Raw genomic sequence first — 19,011 nt, 5'->3', positions numbered from 1 at the left:
TCAACTTCCAGAATCAATTACTGAAACCATTAGTGAAAATATTCATCAAAATATTTCAAATGTATGTTTATCAAATATCACTAACATTAAATATCATTATGACAATGTTACTAAATCAGATATAGAGACAAAAGAATTAATTAAGGAAGAACAAGAATATTCATACGAAATTCCAAAAGGAATTGAAGAAGACATCAATGATAATATGCACAAAAATATTATTGATTCATATTTATCAAATATTTTAATGATAAATCATCATAATATAAAAGAAGCTAGTAAAGCGCCAATAAAAGCAGAAAATGTAGAAAATGTAGAAAGCGAGCAATATATAATCCCGCAAGAAGAAGAAATTATTTCTGATTTCATTAAGAGTAATCTTAAATCTATTTTAATGAATAATGAAATACTTGATATTAATCCAACACAATTAAATATTAAAGAGCTAAAATCGAAACAAAAAATAACAGAAAAAGTTGAAGGAAATTATCAACTTCCAGAAGCAATTCAAAATGGAATGCAACAAATCATTGATGGAAATATTATCAATGAATATCTGGAAAACATTAAAGGCATTAAATATCAACCAATTATGAAATCAGATAAAATCAAATCTAAAAATGTTATGCTTGAATTAAATGAAAATGAACAAAAAGAAGATATTCAATATGAAATTCCACATGGAGAAGAACGAATTTTAACTGAAATTATTCAAAGTAACTTAAAATCAATTGGATTTGATAATGTTGATATTGTTCTTAAACCAATTATTAAAACTCAAGATCAAGGAAAAAGGAAAAGAAGAAAACATTTCACAATATGAATATCAACTTCCAACATCAATTACAGAAATAATTACACAAAATATTCAACAAAACATTGTCAATTCATTTATTTCAAATCTCACGAATCTTCAATATCATTCTAATTATAACAAATCTGAACCAAAGCAAAATGTAACAGAAAACAACGAATATGAATATCAACTTCCAGAATCAATTACTGAAACCATTAGTGAAAATATTCATCAAAATATTTCAAATGTATTCATATCAAATACAACAATGATAAATTATCACAATAATAATTATAAATCTGATCAACAAATTCAATCCCCAGAAGAAACTCAACCTACAACAGAAGACATCAAAACTGAATATAAACTTCCAGGAGCTATTGAAGAAGTCATCACACAGTATATTCATGAAAATGTTTTAAATACATTTTTATCAAATATTACATCATTAAATCACTATAATCTTTTGAAATCAGAAAATGTTCCTGATTCAACTTCAATTCAGTATATTCCAAATGCAGAAATACAATTAATTTCTACTTTTATTCAAAGTAATATTAAATCAATTGGACTTAATTCTATTGATTACATTATAAATCCAATTAATTTATTATATAAAGAATCATATTCTGAAAATGTTCATGAACAAGAAGAAAAAGAAGAAAACAAATATAAATTACCTGAATCAATTTTAGAAGAAAACAAACAATTTATTTCTGGAAATATTTCCAATGTATTTTTAACCAATATTACTATCAGATATAATAATGTCAAAGATTCCAAAGTTAAAGAAACAGTTGAAGAAACAAACGAATTCAAATATAAACTGCCAGAACCAATAGGAGAAACTATTGCTGAAAGCATTCATGAAAACATCACAAATGCGCTTTTATCAAACATCACTAACATCAAATATTCTTATGATATTGTTCAACCAGAAACGATTCAAACTTCTCCAGTAGAAAACGTTGAAGCCGAATATAAACTTCCGATATCTATAGAAGAATTAATCAATCAAAGTATTCATGCAAATGTTTCAGATGTATTTTTAGCAAATATAGCAAAGACAAATTATCACAATATCGAAAAAATTGAAGTAACTAAAAAATCAGATACAGTAATAGAAGGAAAAGAAAAAGAAGAAATCTCAATAAGTCCGCATGTAGAAGAACAATTTATTTCATCATTCATTGAAAGTAACATTAAATCGATTGGAATCAATAACAATGATATATCAATTGATCCAAATAATTTAAGTGCCAAAGAAATAATTAAAAAGGATAAAGAAAATGAAATAGAAACTATTGAGCCATCAAATGAATATACACTTCCGAAATTGATTGAAGAAGAAATCAAACAATACATAACAGGAAATGTTACGAATGTAATTTTAACTAATCTCACAAATATAAATTATCATAATAATTACAAATCAGAAACAATTAAATCACGCGATATATCAATTGAACCGAAAGAAATAGAAGAACAAGAAGAAATTCAAGAATATTATCAATATCAAATACCAGATGGCGAAAAACAATTTATTTCTTCAATCATTGAAAGCAATATTAAAACAATAGTCATTAGTAACAATGAAATTTTGGTCAATCCAAATAATATAGTAACAAAAGAACCACTTAAAGAAGAAAAAGAAACAGCACAAATTCAACAAGAAAATGAATACACACTTCCGAAATTGATTGAAGAAGAAATTCAACAAAATATTAATGGAAATCTTTCAAATGTAATTTTAACTAATCTTACAGATATGAATTATCATAATAATTATAAAACAGAAACAATTAAATCACGCGATATATCAATTGAACCGAAAGAAATAGAAGAACAAGAAGAAATTCAAGAATATTATCAATATCAAATTCCAGATGGCGAAAAACAATTTATTTCTTCAATCATTGAAAGCAATATTAAAACAATAGTCATTAGTAACAATGAAATTTTGGTCAATCCAAATAATATCGAAACAAAAGAACCACTTAAAGAAGAAATGAAGACTACACAAATTCAACAAGAAAATGAATACACACTTCCGAAATCGATAGAAGAAGAAATCAAACAACACATAACGGGAAATATTTCGAATGTAATTTTAACTAATCTCACAAATATGAATTATCACAATAATTATAAATCAAATGATGTGTCACCAATAGACCGAGCACTTTCAGATTCATCCAAATTTATTCAAGAAGAAAATATTACGCCATTAATCACAGAAACTGAATACATACTTCCAGAATCTATTGAAGAAGTGATCAACCAAAATATAAACAGAAATATTAATAATGCATTATTTACTAATATATCAATTATTAATTATCATAATATAAATGGAAAAGATATAATTAACTCAAGTGAAATAACTATAGAATCAGATACAAAAGATAAAGAAAGTTCATATCACTACATAATTCCAAATGAAGAAGAACAATTCCTTTCAATGTTTATTCAAAATAATGTTAAATCAATCGGATATGAGAACATTAATTTTGTTATCAATTCAATAAAACCTATTAAAAAAGAAACAAAATCTGAAATAACACAAAAACAAAAAGAAAACCAAAATCAATATCAACTTCCAGAATCAATTAAAAATGAAATTGAACAATTTATTTACGGAAATGTTTCAAATGTATTTTTAACAAATATTGCAACAATTAGTCCAAATAACACAAAAGTATCATATTCAAGCGATGTTATTCCTGAAAAAGTTGAAAAAGATGAACAAAATATAACGTCAAAAGAGGAAATATTTTATAGTCATCCTGATTCAATCGAAGAAGAAATCAAACAATACATAACAGGAAATGTTACGAATGTAATTTTAACTAATCTCACAAATATAAATTATCATAATAATTACAAATCAGAAACAATTAAATCACGCGATATATCAATTGAACTGAAAGATATCGAAGAACAAGAAGAAATTCAAGAAGATTATCAATATCAAATACCAGATGGCGAAAAACAATTTATTTCATCATTTATTCAAAGCAACATCAAATCAATTGGCTTTGCAAATGTTAATTTTGTAATTGATTCAAACAATTTTGCACAAGAAGAAAACAAAACATTGAATAAATTACCAGAAAGCAATTACGAACTTCCAAAATCAATTGAAGAATATATTAATCAACAGGTTAATAGTAATATATCAAGTGCATTTTTCTCAACTATTAATAATATCAAATATCAAGATATTAAAGAAAAGGAAAAGATCAAAACAGTAAACAAAGCAAATGATTTCTATCTTGAACCTACTAATAAAGAAGTATCAAATGAATATAATTTACCAATAATTGAAGAAGAAATCAAACAAATTATTCGAGGAAACATTTCAAATGCATTTTTCAACAATGCAAATTTAAATTATTTAAACAATGAAAATTCTAATGTTAAATCACATGAATTAATAGAAAAGAATAAAAAAGAGGAGAAAAATGTTATTTTACAAGAAGAAAATGAAGTTCAATATCAAATTCCAGATGGCGAAAAACAATTTATTTCATCATTTATTCAAAGCAACATTAAATCAATAGTCATTAGTAACAATGAAATTTTGGTCAATCCAAATAATATAGTAACAAAAGAACCACTTAAAGAAGAAAAAGAAACAGCACAAATTCAACAAGAAAATGAATACACACTTCCGAAATTGATTGAAGAAGAAATTCAACAAAATATTAATGGAAATCTTTCAAATGTAATTTTAACTAATCTTACAGATATGAATTATCATAATAATTATAAAACAGAAACAATCAAATCACGCGATATATCAATTGAACCGAAAGAAATAGAAGAACAAGAAGAAATTCAAGAATATTATCAATATCAAATTCCAGATGGCGAAAAACAATTTATTTCTTCAATCATTGAAAGCAATATTAAAACAATAGTCATTAGTAACAATGAAATTTTGGTCAATCCAAATAATATAGTAACAAAAGAACCACTTAAAGAAGAAAAAGAAACAGCACAAATTCAACAAGAAAATGAATACACACTTCCGAAATTGATTGAAGAAGAAATTCAACAAAATATTAATGGAAATCTTTCAAATGTAATTTTAACTAATCTTACAGATATGAATTATCATAATAATTATAAAACAGAAACAATTAAATCACGCGATATATCAATTGAACCGAAAGAAATAGAAGAACAAGAAGAAATTCAAGAATATTATCAATATCAAATTCCAGATGGCGAAAAACAATTTATTTCTTCAATCATTGAAAGCAATATTAAAACAATAGTCATTAGTAACAATGAAATTTTGGTCAATCCAAATAATATCGAAACAAAAGAACCACTTAAAGAAGAAATGAAGACTACACAAATTCAACAAGAAAATGAATACACACTTCCTAAAGCGTTTGAAGAAGAAGTCAAACAAAACATAACGGGAAATATTTCAAATGCAATTTTATCAAATATTTTAAATATAAATTATCATAATAATGAAAAAAGTAAAGAAATTAAATCACGCGATATTTCAATTGAGCCAAAAGAAATAGAAGAAAATGATATATATTATCAAATTCCGCATGAAGAAGAGCAATTTATATTTTCATTCATTGAAAGTAACACTAAATCGATTGGAATCAATAACAATGATATATCAATTGATCCAAATAATTTAAGTGCCAAAGAAATAATTAAAAAGGATAAAGAAAATGAAATAGAAACTATTGAGCCATCAAATGAATATACACTTCCGAAATTGATTGAAGAAGAAATCAAACAACACATAACAGGAAATGTTACGAATGTAATTTTAACTAATCTCACAAATATAAATTATCATAATAATTACAAATCAGAAACAATTAAATCACGCGATATATCAATTGAACCGAAAGATATCGAAGAACAAGAAGAAATTCAAGAAGATTATCAATATCAAATACCAGATGGCGAAAAACAATTTATTTCATCATTTATTCAAAGCAACATCAAATCAATTGGCTTTGCAAATGTTAATTTTGTAATTGATTCAAATAATTTTACCCAAAAAGAAACGCCAGAAATCAAAACACCCAAAAAAGAAAATTCTTATTATTACAAACTTCCAAATTCTATTGAAGAAGAATTTAACAATATAATTATTGGAAACATTTCAAACTCAATGATATCCAATATAACAACAATGAATCATCATGAATTTAAGGAAGAAAACAATTTACAAAATGTTTCATCAAAAGAAAGTAAAACGCATAAACAAGAACAAACAAATCAATACGCAATTCCACATCAAGAAAAAGATTTTATTTCATCATTCATGCAAAGTAATATTAAATCGATTGGATATCATGAAAATAATATTTCAATTGATCAAACCAAATTTGAACAAAAAGAAACAAAAACAGAAAACAAAAATTCAAATGATTTAGCAACACAAAGCAAAAATGATTTTAATATCAAAGAAGAAGAAATAGAAAATCATTATCCACTTCCAAAATCGATTGAAAAAGAATTTGATCAAAATATTTATGGAATTATTTCACATGCAATTTTCTCAAATATTTCAAATATTATAAATTACAATAACTTAAATCTTGAATCTAGTAATCAATCATCAAATGTTTCACCAAAACAAAACAAATCACATAAAGAAGAAACAACACAATATACAATTCCACATCAAGAAAAAGATTTTATTTCATCATTCATGCAAAGTAATATTAAATCGATTGAATATAATGAAAATAATATTTCAATTGATCAAACCAAATTTGAACAAAAAGAAACAAAAACAGAAATGAAAAAAGTTGAAGAAGATCAAGTCAATAAATTAAATAATAATTATATTGTTCCAAAAGAAGAAGAAAATTTCATTAAATCATTTTTGCAAAGTAATATTAAATCAATCGGATTCCAAACTGATTTTGTAATTGATACAAATTCACTTGTTGGTGATGAAACTCAAACGGAAAACAGAGAAATATTTTTGCTTCCTCAAAAAATCGAAGAAGAAATCAAGCAAATAATTCGTGGAAACATTTCAAGTGCATTTTTAGGCAATATTTCGACGTTATAAAATCTGTTTAAACATAAATTTAGATAGTTATTAAAATCTCAAAACCAAAGAGTATTATTTAACAGAAAAACACATTAATAAACTTGTTTTTAATTTTTAATTTTAATTTTAAACAAACATATAAAAAAATGTGATAATTGATGAAATCTCAAATATATATATTGCACACAACGATGATTTAACAATTTTTTTCGAGAGAGATAATTCTATTCACTTCTTTCTATCGGGATTTATCCAGACTAACCGATGCTCTCAAAACCTCAGAACACTTGAATGGTGCACCATTCAAAACTTCACTTTTTGATATATAGGGAAGTTTCCCTTCAATCTCGTAAAAATTTTAACCACTTCACTTATGGGTAATTCGGTCAGTGAGCCTAAATCAACAGAAAAAATACCACCAAATTCCTGTATAACTGAAGGAATTGTATCTAATATCAAAATTACAAAGAATTTTCAAGAATTTTATTCTAAAGTTAAATCACTTCGAAATCTTATTTTTAGTTTAAAAGAAGAAAATATTGTATCAACAGCAGAATCTATAATGAATATGATAGAAATGGATTATCCATTCTCTCATAGACTTGTTCTTAGTCAATTAATTTATTCAGCTTTTATTTCTCAAAAAAAAGATTTTGATATTTATCTACAACTTATGCTCGAATTTGGGAAAAAGGAAAAAACATGTGAGTACAAACTCATTGATATCTTTAAATTCTTTATATTTAGTTTTTTTCCAAAACATGCAGAATGCCAAGAAACAAATTATATTCTTGAACAATTGATTGAACATAATTATCTTAATCCAAAAAATTTACCTAAGGAATCTCTGTATTTTATTCAATATCAAGCTGATAAAGTTGATTTATTTGAAAATATTTACTCGTTTAAAGATTATTTTCTTCAAAATATGAGTGAGCTTAAAAAGAATAATTGGGCACTTCATAAAAAATATGTTAAAGAAAGTATTAATCCTAATGAAATTGCAAAAGCAATTCGAAATGATAATGTTGAAAAACTCCAAGAACTTGCATCACAAACAAATTTTGACTTTAATCAAAAAATTGAGCCATTTCTTTATGAAAGATTTTCTTATATTAATCAGAGAAATGTTTCACTTATTGATTATGCAGCATTTTTTGGATCGATTAAATGCTTTAAATTTTTAATGTTAAGTGGTTCTGATTTAAATGATATTGTGCTTAATGATAACTATCCATCTGATTTTAGATGTTATAAAATAATATCTGATGATTTAAGTAGTACATGTTTATATGCAATTGCAGGTGGAAATAATCAAATTATTCATTTTTGTGAAGAAAGTCATATTCCTTTTGATGGGTCACTTGAAATAGCAATAAAATTTCATCAAAATGATATATTTTATTATATATATGAAAATAAACTAACAGAAATCAACGACCTGTCTTCGCTAGGAAAGGAATGTATAAAATATTATAATTTTGAAATCTTCTTATTCTTACTGAAAGAAGGAATGAAATTATCTACTTCTATTATCGAAGATGTTGCAAAAATTGGAAACATTTTCATTATTAAACTTTTTATTGAAGAAAATCAAATCCCTAAAACAATTTTGATTTACTCTTCAATTTCTGGAAATATTGAACTTGTAAAACTCATACTTGAACAAAAAGGAATCGATATTAATGAAAAAAAAGTTTAATTTTTATTATTGATGTTATTTTATTTATCATATAATATAAAAATATTTGGTGATTATTTAGGGCATTTAAAACAGCACTTATATGGGCTTCTTATGAAGGTCACGTAGAAATAGTTAAATTATATCTTGAACAAGAAAAAATTGATATCAATGTTAAAGATTTTTGTTCTTTTTGTTTAATATTTGTTTTAATGATTTTTAAATTTAAAATAATATTTGGAATTTAATCAAACTATTTCAAACAGCATTCATGTTTGCGTCACAATATGGGCATACAGAAATAGTTAAATTACTCCTTAAACAAGGAATTGATATTAATGATAGATATATTCATATGTTTTATATAATATTTGATTTCATGAATTGGTATTTCGAAATTACATTTGGAAATTATCAAAATTAATTTGGACAGCACTTATGATGGCATCTAAAAATGGTCATACAGAAATTGTCAAAATGCTTCTTGAACAAGAAGGAATTGATGTCAATACAAAAGAAGTTTAAATGTTTCTTTTGGAATTTTATTTCATAATTCGAAATTCTGAAATATTATTTAAAGATCATTCAAAAGATTTGAAAAACAAATAGCTTTTGAACTCGCAGCTCAAAATGGTTTTACAGATATCGCAAAAATGCTTTTCGAATTAAAAGGAATTAATGTTAATGGTAAAAATTTTTATTTGTAATACTTTATATTTATTATGGTAAATTTGTGTTTCAAAATTATATAAGGAACTTAATTATATCATTTGATACAATTCTTATGAGAGCATCTGCAAGTGGTCGATATGAAATCGTTAAATTCCTTCTTGAACAAGAAGGAATTGATATCAATGAAAAAAATATTTATTTTTTTCATATGAAATACATTTCAACAATTTTATGTTTCAAATTAGCATTTCAAAATTTTTTGAATTATTTGAAACAGCACTTATGAGATCTTGTTTAAGGGGTCAATCTGAAATAGTTAAACTACTTCTTGAACAAGAAGGAATTGATATTAATGCTAAAGATATTAAAGTGTTATATTTAAAATTTATTCTAATAATTTTTTATTTCAAAATAATATTTGGAAATTATTGAAATTATTTCAAACAGCACTTATTATAGCATCTCAACGTAATTATATAGAAACAGTTGAATTACTTCTTGAACAAGAAGGAATTGATATTAATGCTAAAGATATTGAAGTGTTTTATTTAATATTTATTATAATAGTTTTTGATTTCAAAATAATGTTTGGAAATTATTGAAATTATTTAAAACAGCACTTGTGTGGGCATCAAATAATGGTCATACAGAAGTAGTTAAATTACTTGTACAAAAAGAAAATGACAACAACACCGAAAAAGTTAATTTAACATATTAGATATATAAATAAAAAATAAACATCAACAATCCTTCAATCGATATAAGTAAACAATCGTAATTATTTTTTTAATTTAAATAATTATTAAAAATTATTGTTCATTATCTTATAAAATAAGGAAATAAATAACAAATCAATAATGAAGCTTTACATGTAGCAAACTAAAAAAAGCTTTTGGTAAGACTACATTTGGGGCATCCTGATACGGTTTATAAACTTTTGAAATAATGCTGAACATCATATCTTTCTACGATTTAAACAATATCCAAATTTTTATGTAACAAAACGACATATTTCCGGATTCATTCGTCATTTTCGTTTAGACGGTTATTTAATCGATTATATTATGATGGGAAATAGCCAAAGTAAGATAACATCTATTCATATTCATTTAATTTTATCATGATAAACATTTTTTTATTTAGAAATATAATGTTTAATGAACAATAGACCAAATTTGTTAGAACTAAGAACTTAAATTCTGAGGTATGTTTTATATTATGAAACACTTTTTAAAAGTTTATACAAGGACGAAAAATATGACCAGTCAGAAGTGTACACTTATCTAATTGAACAGTTTTTTGGAGTTTTTGTACTTCAAAAAAACCGTCAGTTGACAATACCGCCAGCGTAAGGACGTTAAAATACATAATGGCTCAAAACCAAAAAGATATTGAGGAATTAGGGAGAAATATTTTAGAACAATTTGGCAAGGCCGATAATGTTTCTGGGTCAAAGGATGATAATCAACTTTATCTACATTCTCTGCAACTTTCTGATTTGTTAAATTCATTAAATTTAACATTTGACACTAAAGCAAAATTAAAACCAAACGACGTTAAATCTATTCGTTCTCTTGTGTCAGAAATTATTTCTGATTTAAAGACTTCTAATTCTCAACCCTCATCAAAGATAGGTCCTGGACCAATTGTACTTGAAGCATATAAAATCCTTACATTTGCTCTCACATTGTTACGAGATGAAAATTCTTCTTTGGAAAAGGAGTTATCAAAATTACAAAAGAAATATGACGATCTTCTTGAAAACTCTTCTGACTTAGCAGCAATTAAAGCTGCAACAGAAGCAACCCAAGCTGCTCGTGCAACTCTTCAAAAAGAAAATTCACAATTGCAAATTGAAAATGAAAAACTTAAAGATAAAGTCGAGAAAAATAGAAAAGCCAACTCAAACCTTATTCGATATCTAGTTCAGAAGTTTAACTTACCTTCCGATACAAATCTTACAAATATCACTGATAACATGGAAGAAGTTTTAATTAACTTCAATAAACGATCTGAAGTTAATAACTCAGACCGTAAATCCAGATCTGATGCTGAAGCGCTCACTCAATCTCTTGAAATTGAAGCACTTAAACAAGAAAACGAAAACTTAAAATTTGAACTTGACACCAGTAAACAATCGTTACAAGAAATGACTGAAAAATTTGCAAGTATTCAAACATCATTTGATTCATATGAAGAAAACAATGATGCTGCAAATGCCCGGACGTTTATATTAGAGAATGACATTAAAGCATTAAAAGAACGATGTAAAGAACTTGAAACCCGAAACAAAAACAAAAAGAAGAAACTGGAGACCGTTAAGAAAGATAGTTCAATGCAAATTGAGCAAATCAAGCAAAAATCGGAAGAAACCGAAAAATTAAAACTCGACAATCAAAAATTAATATTAGAAAATGAAGATCTTAAAGTTCAACTTCAACAAAGTTTGTTATCTTCAACACAAAATATATCAGAAGTACAAGAGCAACAAATACAATATTATCAAATGGCATTACAAGAACTTTCGAATGAGATGGAAAATGTAAATGAAGATCTTCGAAAAGAATCCGAAATAAAGAACAAATTATTTGATATTGTTCAAAAACAAAATAACACTTTAACATTTTTCGAAAGAATTCATAAAAAACTTATAGATCAATTACAAGATGTTCGACAAGAATCACAAATACTTAAATCAGAACAATCCAAATTTAATCAAAAAGAAATTATTAATTCATTGATATCATATCTTGGTGAATCTGAAGAAGAATCAATTAAAATACTTAATGATTCTACAATACCAATTTCCACACGAATTATTAAAGTTATTGAGATCATTAAAAAGAATATTGAAGAAAGTAAAACTAAAGATGAAAATAAAATTGATAATAATGAAAATGAAAGTATTAATGAATATAAAGAAGAAAACCAAAGAATATTAAATTATATATCTAATTTACTTGGATTTATGGAACAAATTTCGAATAGTGGAGAAATTCAAGATTGGTTAATAGATACAAATTATAACCCTTCATTTAGAGAACATTTAATTTCTCAATGTCAAAGAGTTGAAACATTTATAAAAAGTAATGGCTTAGAACATATAAATGAAAATCAAGATTTCTTTGATTTAGCAAATTATTCATTAAACATCGCATCACAAATAGATAACCCACGAAATGAAGAATTAATGATATTATTAAAACAATCAGCTTATGCTAATGATGTATTAAGGAAATTTAGTGAAGAACTTAAATCACAAACTCAACATCTTCTAAATGAAATGAAATCGATGCGATATGAATTAGAAGAAGCTAATAATACATTACAAGATAAAGTTGATGAAACTACATCAGATTTAGCCGCAAAGCTTGATGAAGAAAAAGAAAAAAATAAAATTCTTGATAAAATTAAAAACATATTACGTAAATCTACAAATAATGATGATAATTCATTATTAATTAAATGTATTGATTTAATTAATGATAATGAAAATAATAACGAAATTGAAGAAGTCGATGAAGATGATGAAGATTTAAATACAGAGAAATATATTAAACAACTTGAACATAGATTAAATAAAGCTAATGAAATTAATCTTCATAATAAAGATGAATATGAAGGTATAATTCATAATTTAGAACATCAGCTTAAAAATAAAAAGAAAGTTTGGTCACAAAAAAGTAAACAATATGAAGATGAAATTAATGGATATAAAGTTAAACATGAAGAAATCTCTAAACAATTGGAAGATTTCGGTGAAGAAGTTTTAAGACTTCAAAATACACTTGAACAAACACTTGAAGAAAACAAAGAAATAAAAGAAACTTTGGATTCGCAAAACAAAGAAATCGAATCTTTTCAAGATCTACGTAAAGAAGAACTTGAAAAGCAACAAAACGATTTTGAAGAGAAAATGAATGAACTTCAAAATCAAAAAGATTCCGAAATTGAGAATTTACAAAAGAATCTTGAAGATAATGAAATTAAATTTAAACAAGAACAAAAGAATCTCAAACGTCAATTACGGAATGAGATTAAACGACTTCAATCAGAATGTAATCTTCAAACACAACGCGCGACAGATCTTAGAACTCATTTCGAAACTTTAATGAGTGGATTAAAAGATAAATTATCTAAATCACGAGAATCGGAATTAAATGCACAAAAACAATATACACAAATCGAATCGGAATTAAAGGAAACAAAGGCTTCATTATCTAAACAAGCTATAGAACTGAAAATTACTTTGATGAAGCTGAAAACTTCAGAAGAGAAAAATTCAAGAGAAAAATCTTCTTATGAATCTCAAATGAAAATGAAAATTATGGGATTAGAAACTGAATATCAAACAAAAATAGAAGAGTATAAGCATCAAAACACTCAAGAAATGCAAAGATTTTTAAGATTAATTTGTGAACAATTTAAAGAATTCTTTGATGCAAAAGTGCCAATTTCCAAGAATTCAATTTTGACACTTTTACAAAAAGTGTCGCAAGAACTTCAAAATAATAAAAGTTTAATTAATGCAAATAATGAATTAAATATAATCAAAAATTTACTTACGATTCAACCTAATGAATCAATCTCATTAAAGGTTAAACAATTAAAAGAAAAACTTGACGAATTAATTAAAAAAGAAAAATTAATTCAAGAAGATAGAAAACGAGCAGACGAACTTATAAAGAAAGCAAAATTCTTAAATAATAATGAGAATTCTTCAAGAGAATGGGAACAATGGGCTAAAAGATTACATATGTTTGTGACTGATCAATTCTCTACTGCTAAAACACCGAAAGAATTACAAATGGCACTTGAAGAAGCTTTGTTGAGTACTATAGGACAAAGACAAAATTGGAGAAAAATCGAAATTTTAAGAGCAGAAAAAATTATGTACCAAAACGGTATATTAAATAATAAGATACAAAGGAAAAATCCTTCGGTATTAACGTTGACAACTGTGTTTAATGCAATATATAGAATGCAAAAGTTGTCGGGACATTTGAAATATAACGTGGTTTCACTGCCACAAAAAAATGAGCCGGTTTTGATAAAAGGAAAACCAAATAAAGAGAAAAAGGAAAAGTCACCAAAACGTTTCCCAATTGTTAATCTTGTCAACTAAATGAATCTTTTTGTTAAATCTTTTTAATGTTTGGTGTGAAATTTTTTATAATTATTGTGTACGATTAATGCGATGTGGTTGAATAAGCCCATAAAATAGTGTCATTTTCATAAAATAAAATAATATTGCATTCATGATAAGATACTTTGTTATAAAAAAAAAAAATATTTTTTCTCTTTATTTAAATAAAAAATTCCACATTTGATGAACCTGATTATCGGATTATATATAAATCTTTGTGTATTTGAAATTGTACAGATGATACAGGCATATTATTTCGTATGTAATCATGCTTTCTTTTGTTTTAATAATTTTCATATGCTTTAATCAAAAGTTCATTTTATTTTTAAGAGTTTTTACTAATCAAAAAACACTTTTAAAACATTTTAATTCTAAGCATAATGACCTCATTTATTCATTGTATGTCGAGAGCACTATCTATTCTTTTCATAGACAAAAGAACATCATCTAGAAACATGTTTGTTTTTCCCATATATTCAAAGAAATCGCCCGAAATTTCAGTTCTTTCAGTACTGCTGCAACTACTCATCTTCTTTCTGTGTTTCTTTACTTTAGATTTGGGAGTTCTTTGCCGTGGTTTTGGAGCAATTGCATTTCCAACTTTCTTCTTATTTGATTCTGTCCATTTCTGTAAGTTCTTCAACGAGCGTACAGCACGCATAAGTTTCTGTGATGGTGAGCCTTCTCTTTTAACCAAACTTGATGAGCTCAAATCATTAATACATAATTCCAAATGTTCAATGAAGGCATTTAACTTCTCTCTAGACTCAGCGATCTTTTGTTCTTCATTTGGAATTAACACTACTTGGGCTGACTTTTCTCTTGCTTCTAAATTATTACATTCTAATTCTTCTTTTCGAAGTTTATATAACTTGCTGGATTGTTCATAGAGTTTACGCTTTGCTTCAATAAGTTTTGCATTAGTTTCCGCGTCTTGTTTTAGAACATTCCACACTTGATCCAAAACATCATAAATTGGATACTTTACATGGAGGGGGCCCTGGTCCAATTTATCGGCCTCCTCTTTGAGGCGGTATCTTTCATAGGCAATCTGGATTGCAAGCTGACGTGAGCTTTCTAGAATACGTTCAAACTCTGTAATCGATTCCATACTTTGTTTGTTATCATTATTTTGTTGGAATTTGTTTATGTAGAATGCAAATGTTTCTTTTTCAACTTCATTAGAAAGATCAGAAGCCTCTTTGTTGAGTAGCTTTTTGGTTTTTTGATACATTTCTTTGGTATTATAAATGTCAACAACAATTTGATGAACTGAATTCTTACATTCTTCTTTGAATTGTATAAAAGAAGGTATGTTATACTTACGAGACTTAGGACATGCTGATAAATGTCTTTTGGTCTTTTTCGCATAGAAGAGTGTGTTAATGGTAGAAATATTTTCATCGATTTGATTCAACACTGAATCAACTTGTGCACTAGAAAATATTTTCTTATGGACAATGTCGTCCTTAAGCTTGGCTCTGTTTTCTGTTATCTGTCTTTTTGTGTGAGTAATTTCACTTTGAAATGGAGATTCATAAGTTTGGAAGAAATCAATAGCATAGACAATGTTGTCTTGCAAAAAGTTTATAAACTGTGGATGATTGTGAACATCTGCAGGTGGGTCATTAGTGAATATCTGATATGTTGATAACATCTTAAACTCATCATCTATGAAATGAAGCGACTTGTTTTTAGAAAAAACAGGCGAAGCAAACATAAAAATAACTTTTTTGTCATAATTTGGAATTTTTAATGGAATCCAAATTTTTTGATCAAAATTAAACATCCAAACACTACCACCACTATCACCAAAAATGAATAACATGTCATAAATGACTGTGGAAAAATGAAGCGAAAAGCCTTGATTCTCAAAAACAGTATCGATTTTGGAATATCGCTTTCCGACAATATCTAAAATATAAATGCTTGAATTCATTACAGACACCTGTGTTGTTGGGTCAATAGTAAACCCCCCAAAAAGAGCAAATGTCCCATCTTTTAATGGAGCTAATGTATGATTTCGAAATGGAGGCATGTCAGGAATATCAACTTGTGTAACTTCATGTGTGCTTAGGTTTACCATGTAGATGTCATTTAAGTTGTCTTTTCCTTTTTGTCCACCACATATAATAAGATAACCTCTTTTATCATAAGCTGCAGCATGAAAAGATCGAACAGGAATATCACATGTTATATAACTCCAATCTCCTCGATGGAATATCCAAAGATCATTATTAAAAAAAGATGATCCTACATTCCCACCAAAAAATACAACACCAAAAGGAGTTGATGTAATAGACTGTCCTTGTCTTGGCATGAATGGTATTGGTGCTATTTTTTTCCATATATAATCTTGAAAATTAAAGTAATATAAATTTTCATTGACCAAATAAATTGTATCTTCATGAACGCACATATTGATAGTTCCTGGTGTGAATAAAGGAATGTCTGCATAATTTAAAATAGATTTTTCACTGTATATTGGGGGATCAAAAAGCATATTTTTTTCATGTCGCATTTTTAATGAAAATGTTTTTAACGGTCTTTTTATTTACTCCCGAAACATAGAGTTAAAATCAATTATTACATAAATTTTTTCCAGTGTTACAAGCACCCTTCATAAAAGTTAAAAATTTCATATTACTACTTTACTTTTCATGTATTTGCATGAAAATTTAAAAAAAAATAATTATGAATATTTTTTTATCCAAAATAAAACTCAAAACAGGGTCCTTTGTGACCAAAAAAAAAAAAATAAAAATATTGAGATTGAAAAATTTAGAACTAAATTGAGATTTCGAAATGGAACCCGTTCAATACAAAGACACTTTTGTCATTTCTTAATAACCGATCCTTATTTTTTAAGTTTTAAAGCACCAAATTAAGATTGATTAGAATTAACACCCATATAGAAAAAATGTTGGTAAAATATTTTATTGAGATATGTTTGTTTTAATTATTGCTAACAAAACTTTAAGTAAAGATTTCTTCTTTTTATTATTTAAGAATAAGATATATGTTTTACATTTTCAATCATTGGCTTAAATTCATCAAAGAAGAAGAGTTTAAAAATGAAGTAAGTCAAAGCTTGATTTAGTAACCCCCAAAAGGGACATGTTGGCAAAAAACTTTAACATAAATTTTTTATGATGCTTAATATTTATAAATAAATATCAATAAAATAAATTGTTCATTTCAAAAGTTTCTAAATAATATGCTATTTGATGAGATAAATATATTTTATATTTTTATATTTATTGGATAGTTTATTTTGTATACAAATTTTTTAATTTTACGACTTCTCTTGTTTTATACGCAACATAGAGGCTTTAAAAGAATAAACCAGTGGTATTACCATTCAAAGCTAAATATTTTTCTTGCTTTTTAATAACTTTAATCAAAATATTAATAAAATTCATAAGATTTTAAAGATGCGAAACAAAAATCTCATCAAAACTATCGACTGTCATTCGTATAATAATAATGATATTGGGTTATTCCGATTTTATTGAAACATTTATTAAAAAATCGATTATCTTTAAAAACTTTTTAGATTTAAGCCTTTTCCTTATATAAATATTTCCAAAAATCAAAAGTTTGTGATTTTACAATTATGCTATTAATTGTTTATGGAGATATTAGATATTATTATCTTGCAAAAAAATACGATTAGAGTGTAGTCAAAGTGTTAAATAATTGAATGCTCAGTATTTGTAAAGTAGTCAAAATAAAATAACTAATAAAATACATATATCTCTGAATAGATCGATTATAATTGATGGTACCATGTATTCTCAAATCAACCAGATCTGGTATTTATTAAATGTTCTTAAAAAATTAAAAAAAAATATGTAGTTGCATTTTTGGAAAGGAAATCTAATTCACAGTCTCAAAAACGATACAAATCCAGTGCCTTTGAACATGTGCCAACTATAGAGTGGTTGTATTGGTCAAACTGGAAGAAATAGACTTTTTTGAAGGTTCTTATCATGATAAGTGAAATTTGTTTAATTTACAAATTTATTGATAACTTTATTTTATATGAAAAAGTGGAATTAGTTGACAATTCATGAATTTTATCAAAAATGATCCTGAATTCGGCTCACCAAGTTTCTAATGTGCTGTCTAAATGATTTAATGAATTACTATAAAATTTGGGTAAGAGTTTTAAAAATTGGAATTTTGACATTATTTTGATGACCAACCATAAAAGCGAAAAAAAATCATCGCCATAATTCCATAATTTTTCAAAACCGATAGAATAATTTCAATACATATCATTCAATTCCACCAATTTCTACCAATTATCCCCCAAATTTGAATCCATCGTTCATTACGACAAGTAAACGTTTCAAAAATAATTGAGGCAAAAACTTGATGCTCCTTTTGGATGACTCTCAAATTGCATAACTAAATTTTCCATTCCTTTATTTAAAGCTATGAGTGTGGTAACGCAGAATGAAATACCGCCAATTGTTTTTATTTTGGAGAATTTCGTAAATTTTTGATTAGTTTACAAATTATTGGGCGACGATACTATCAATTTTTTCTTCTATAAACAAGTTAACTTTTTTGAAAATTTCTTGATTCTGAGTTAAATTTAAATAATTCAAATCATTAAGAATGAAATTTTATCAAATATAATATGTTATATCTAAGGGGGA

General features: G+C 25.9%; 2 protein-coding genes across 2 annotated transcripts; one reads left to right on the top strand and one right to left on the bottom strand.

Moving 5' to 3' along the window:
* Positions 1-10,567: 10,567 nt before the first annotated feature.
* On the top strand, positions 10,568-14,323 carry GO595_003684 (viral A-type inclusion protein; the record flags this gene model as incomplete). Its single annotated transcript, XM_067916731.1, has 1 exon — positions 10,568-14,323. One exon carries the CDS (start codon positions 10,568-10,570, stop codon positions 14,321-14,323), a length of 3,756 nt encoding a protein of 1,251 aa, XP_067775971.1.
* Positions 14,324-14,738: 415 nt separating this feature from the next.
* On the bottom strand, positions 14,739-16,064 carry GO595_003683 (uncharacterized protein; the record flags this gene model as incomplete). The annotated part of the gene is made up of 1 exon (XM_067916730.1): positions 14,739-16,064. The coding sequence occupies one exon, from the start codon at positions 16,062-16,064 to the stop codon at positions 14,739-14,741; it is 1,326 nt and encodes a 441-aa protein (XP_067775970.1).
* Positions 16,065-19,011: the final 2,947 nt, after the last annotated feature.

Source organism: Histomonas meleagridis (genome assembly GCF_020186115.1).
Source record: "Histomonas meleagridis strain 2922-C6/04-10x chromosome Unknown contig_23, whole genome shotgun sequence".
Classification (NCBI taxonomy): domain Eukaryota; phylum Parabasalia; order Tritrichomonadida; family Dientamoebidae; genus Histomonas; species Histomonas meleagridis.
The sequence above is the reverse complement of the archived record's forward strand: the minus strand, read 5'-3'. Positions and strand labels throughout refer to the sequence as shown.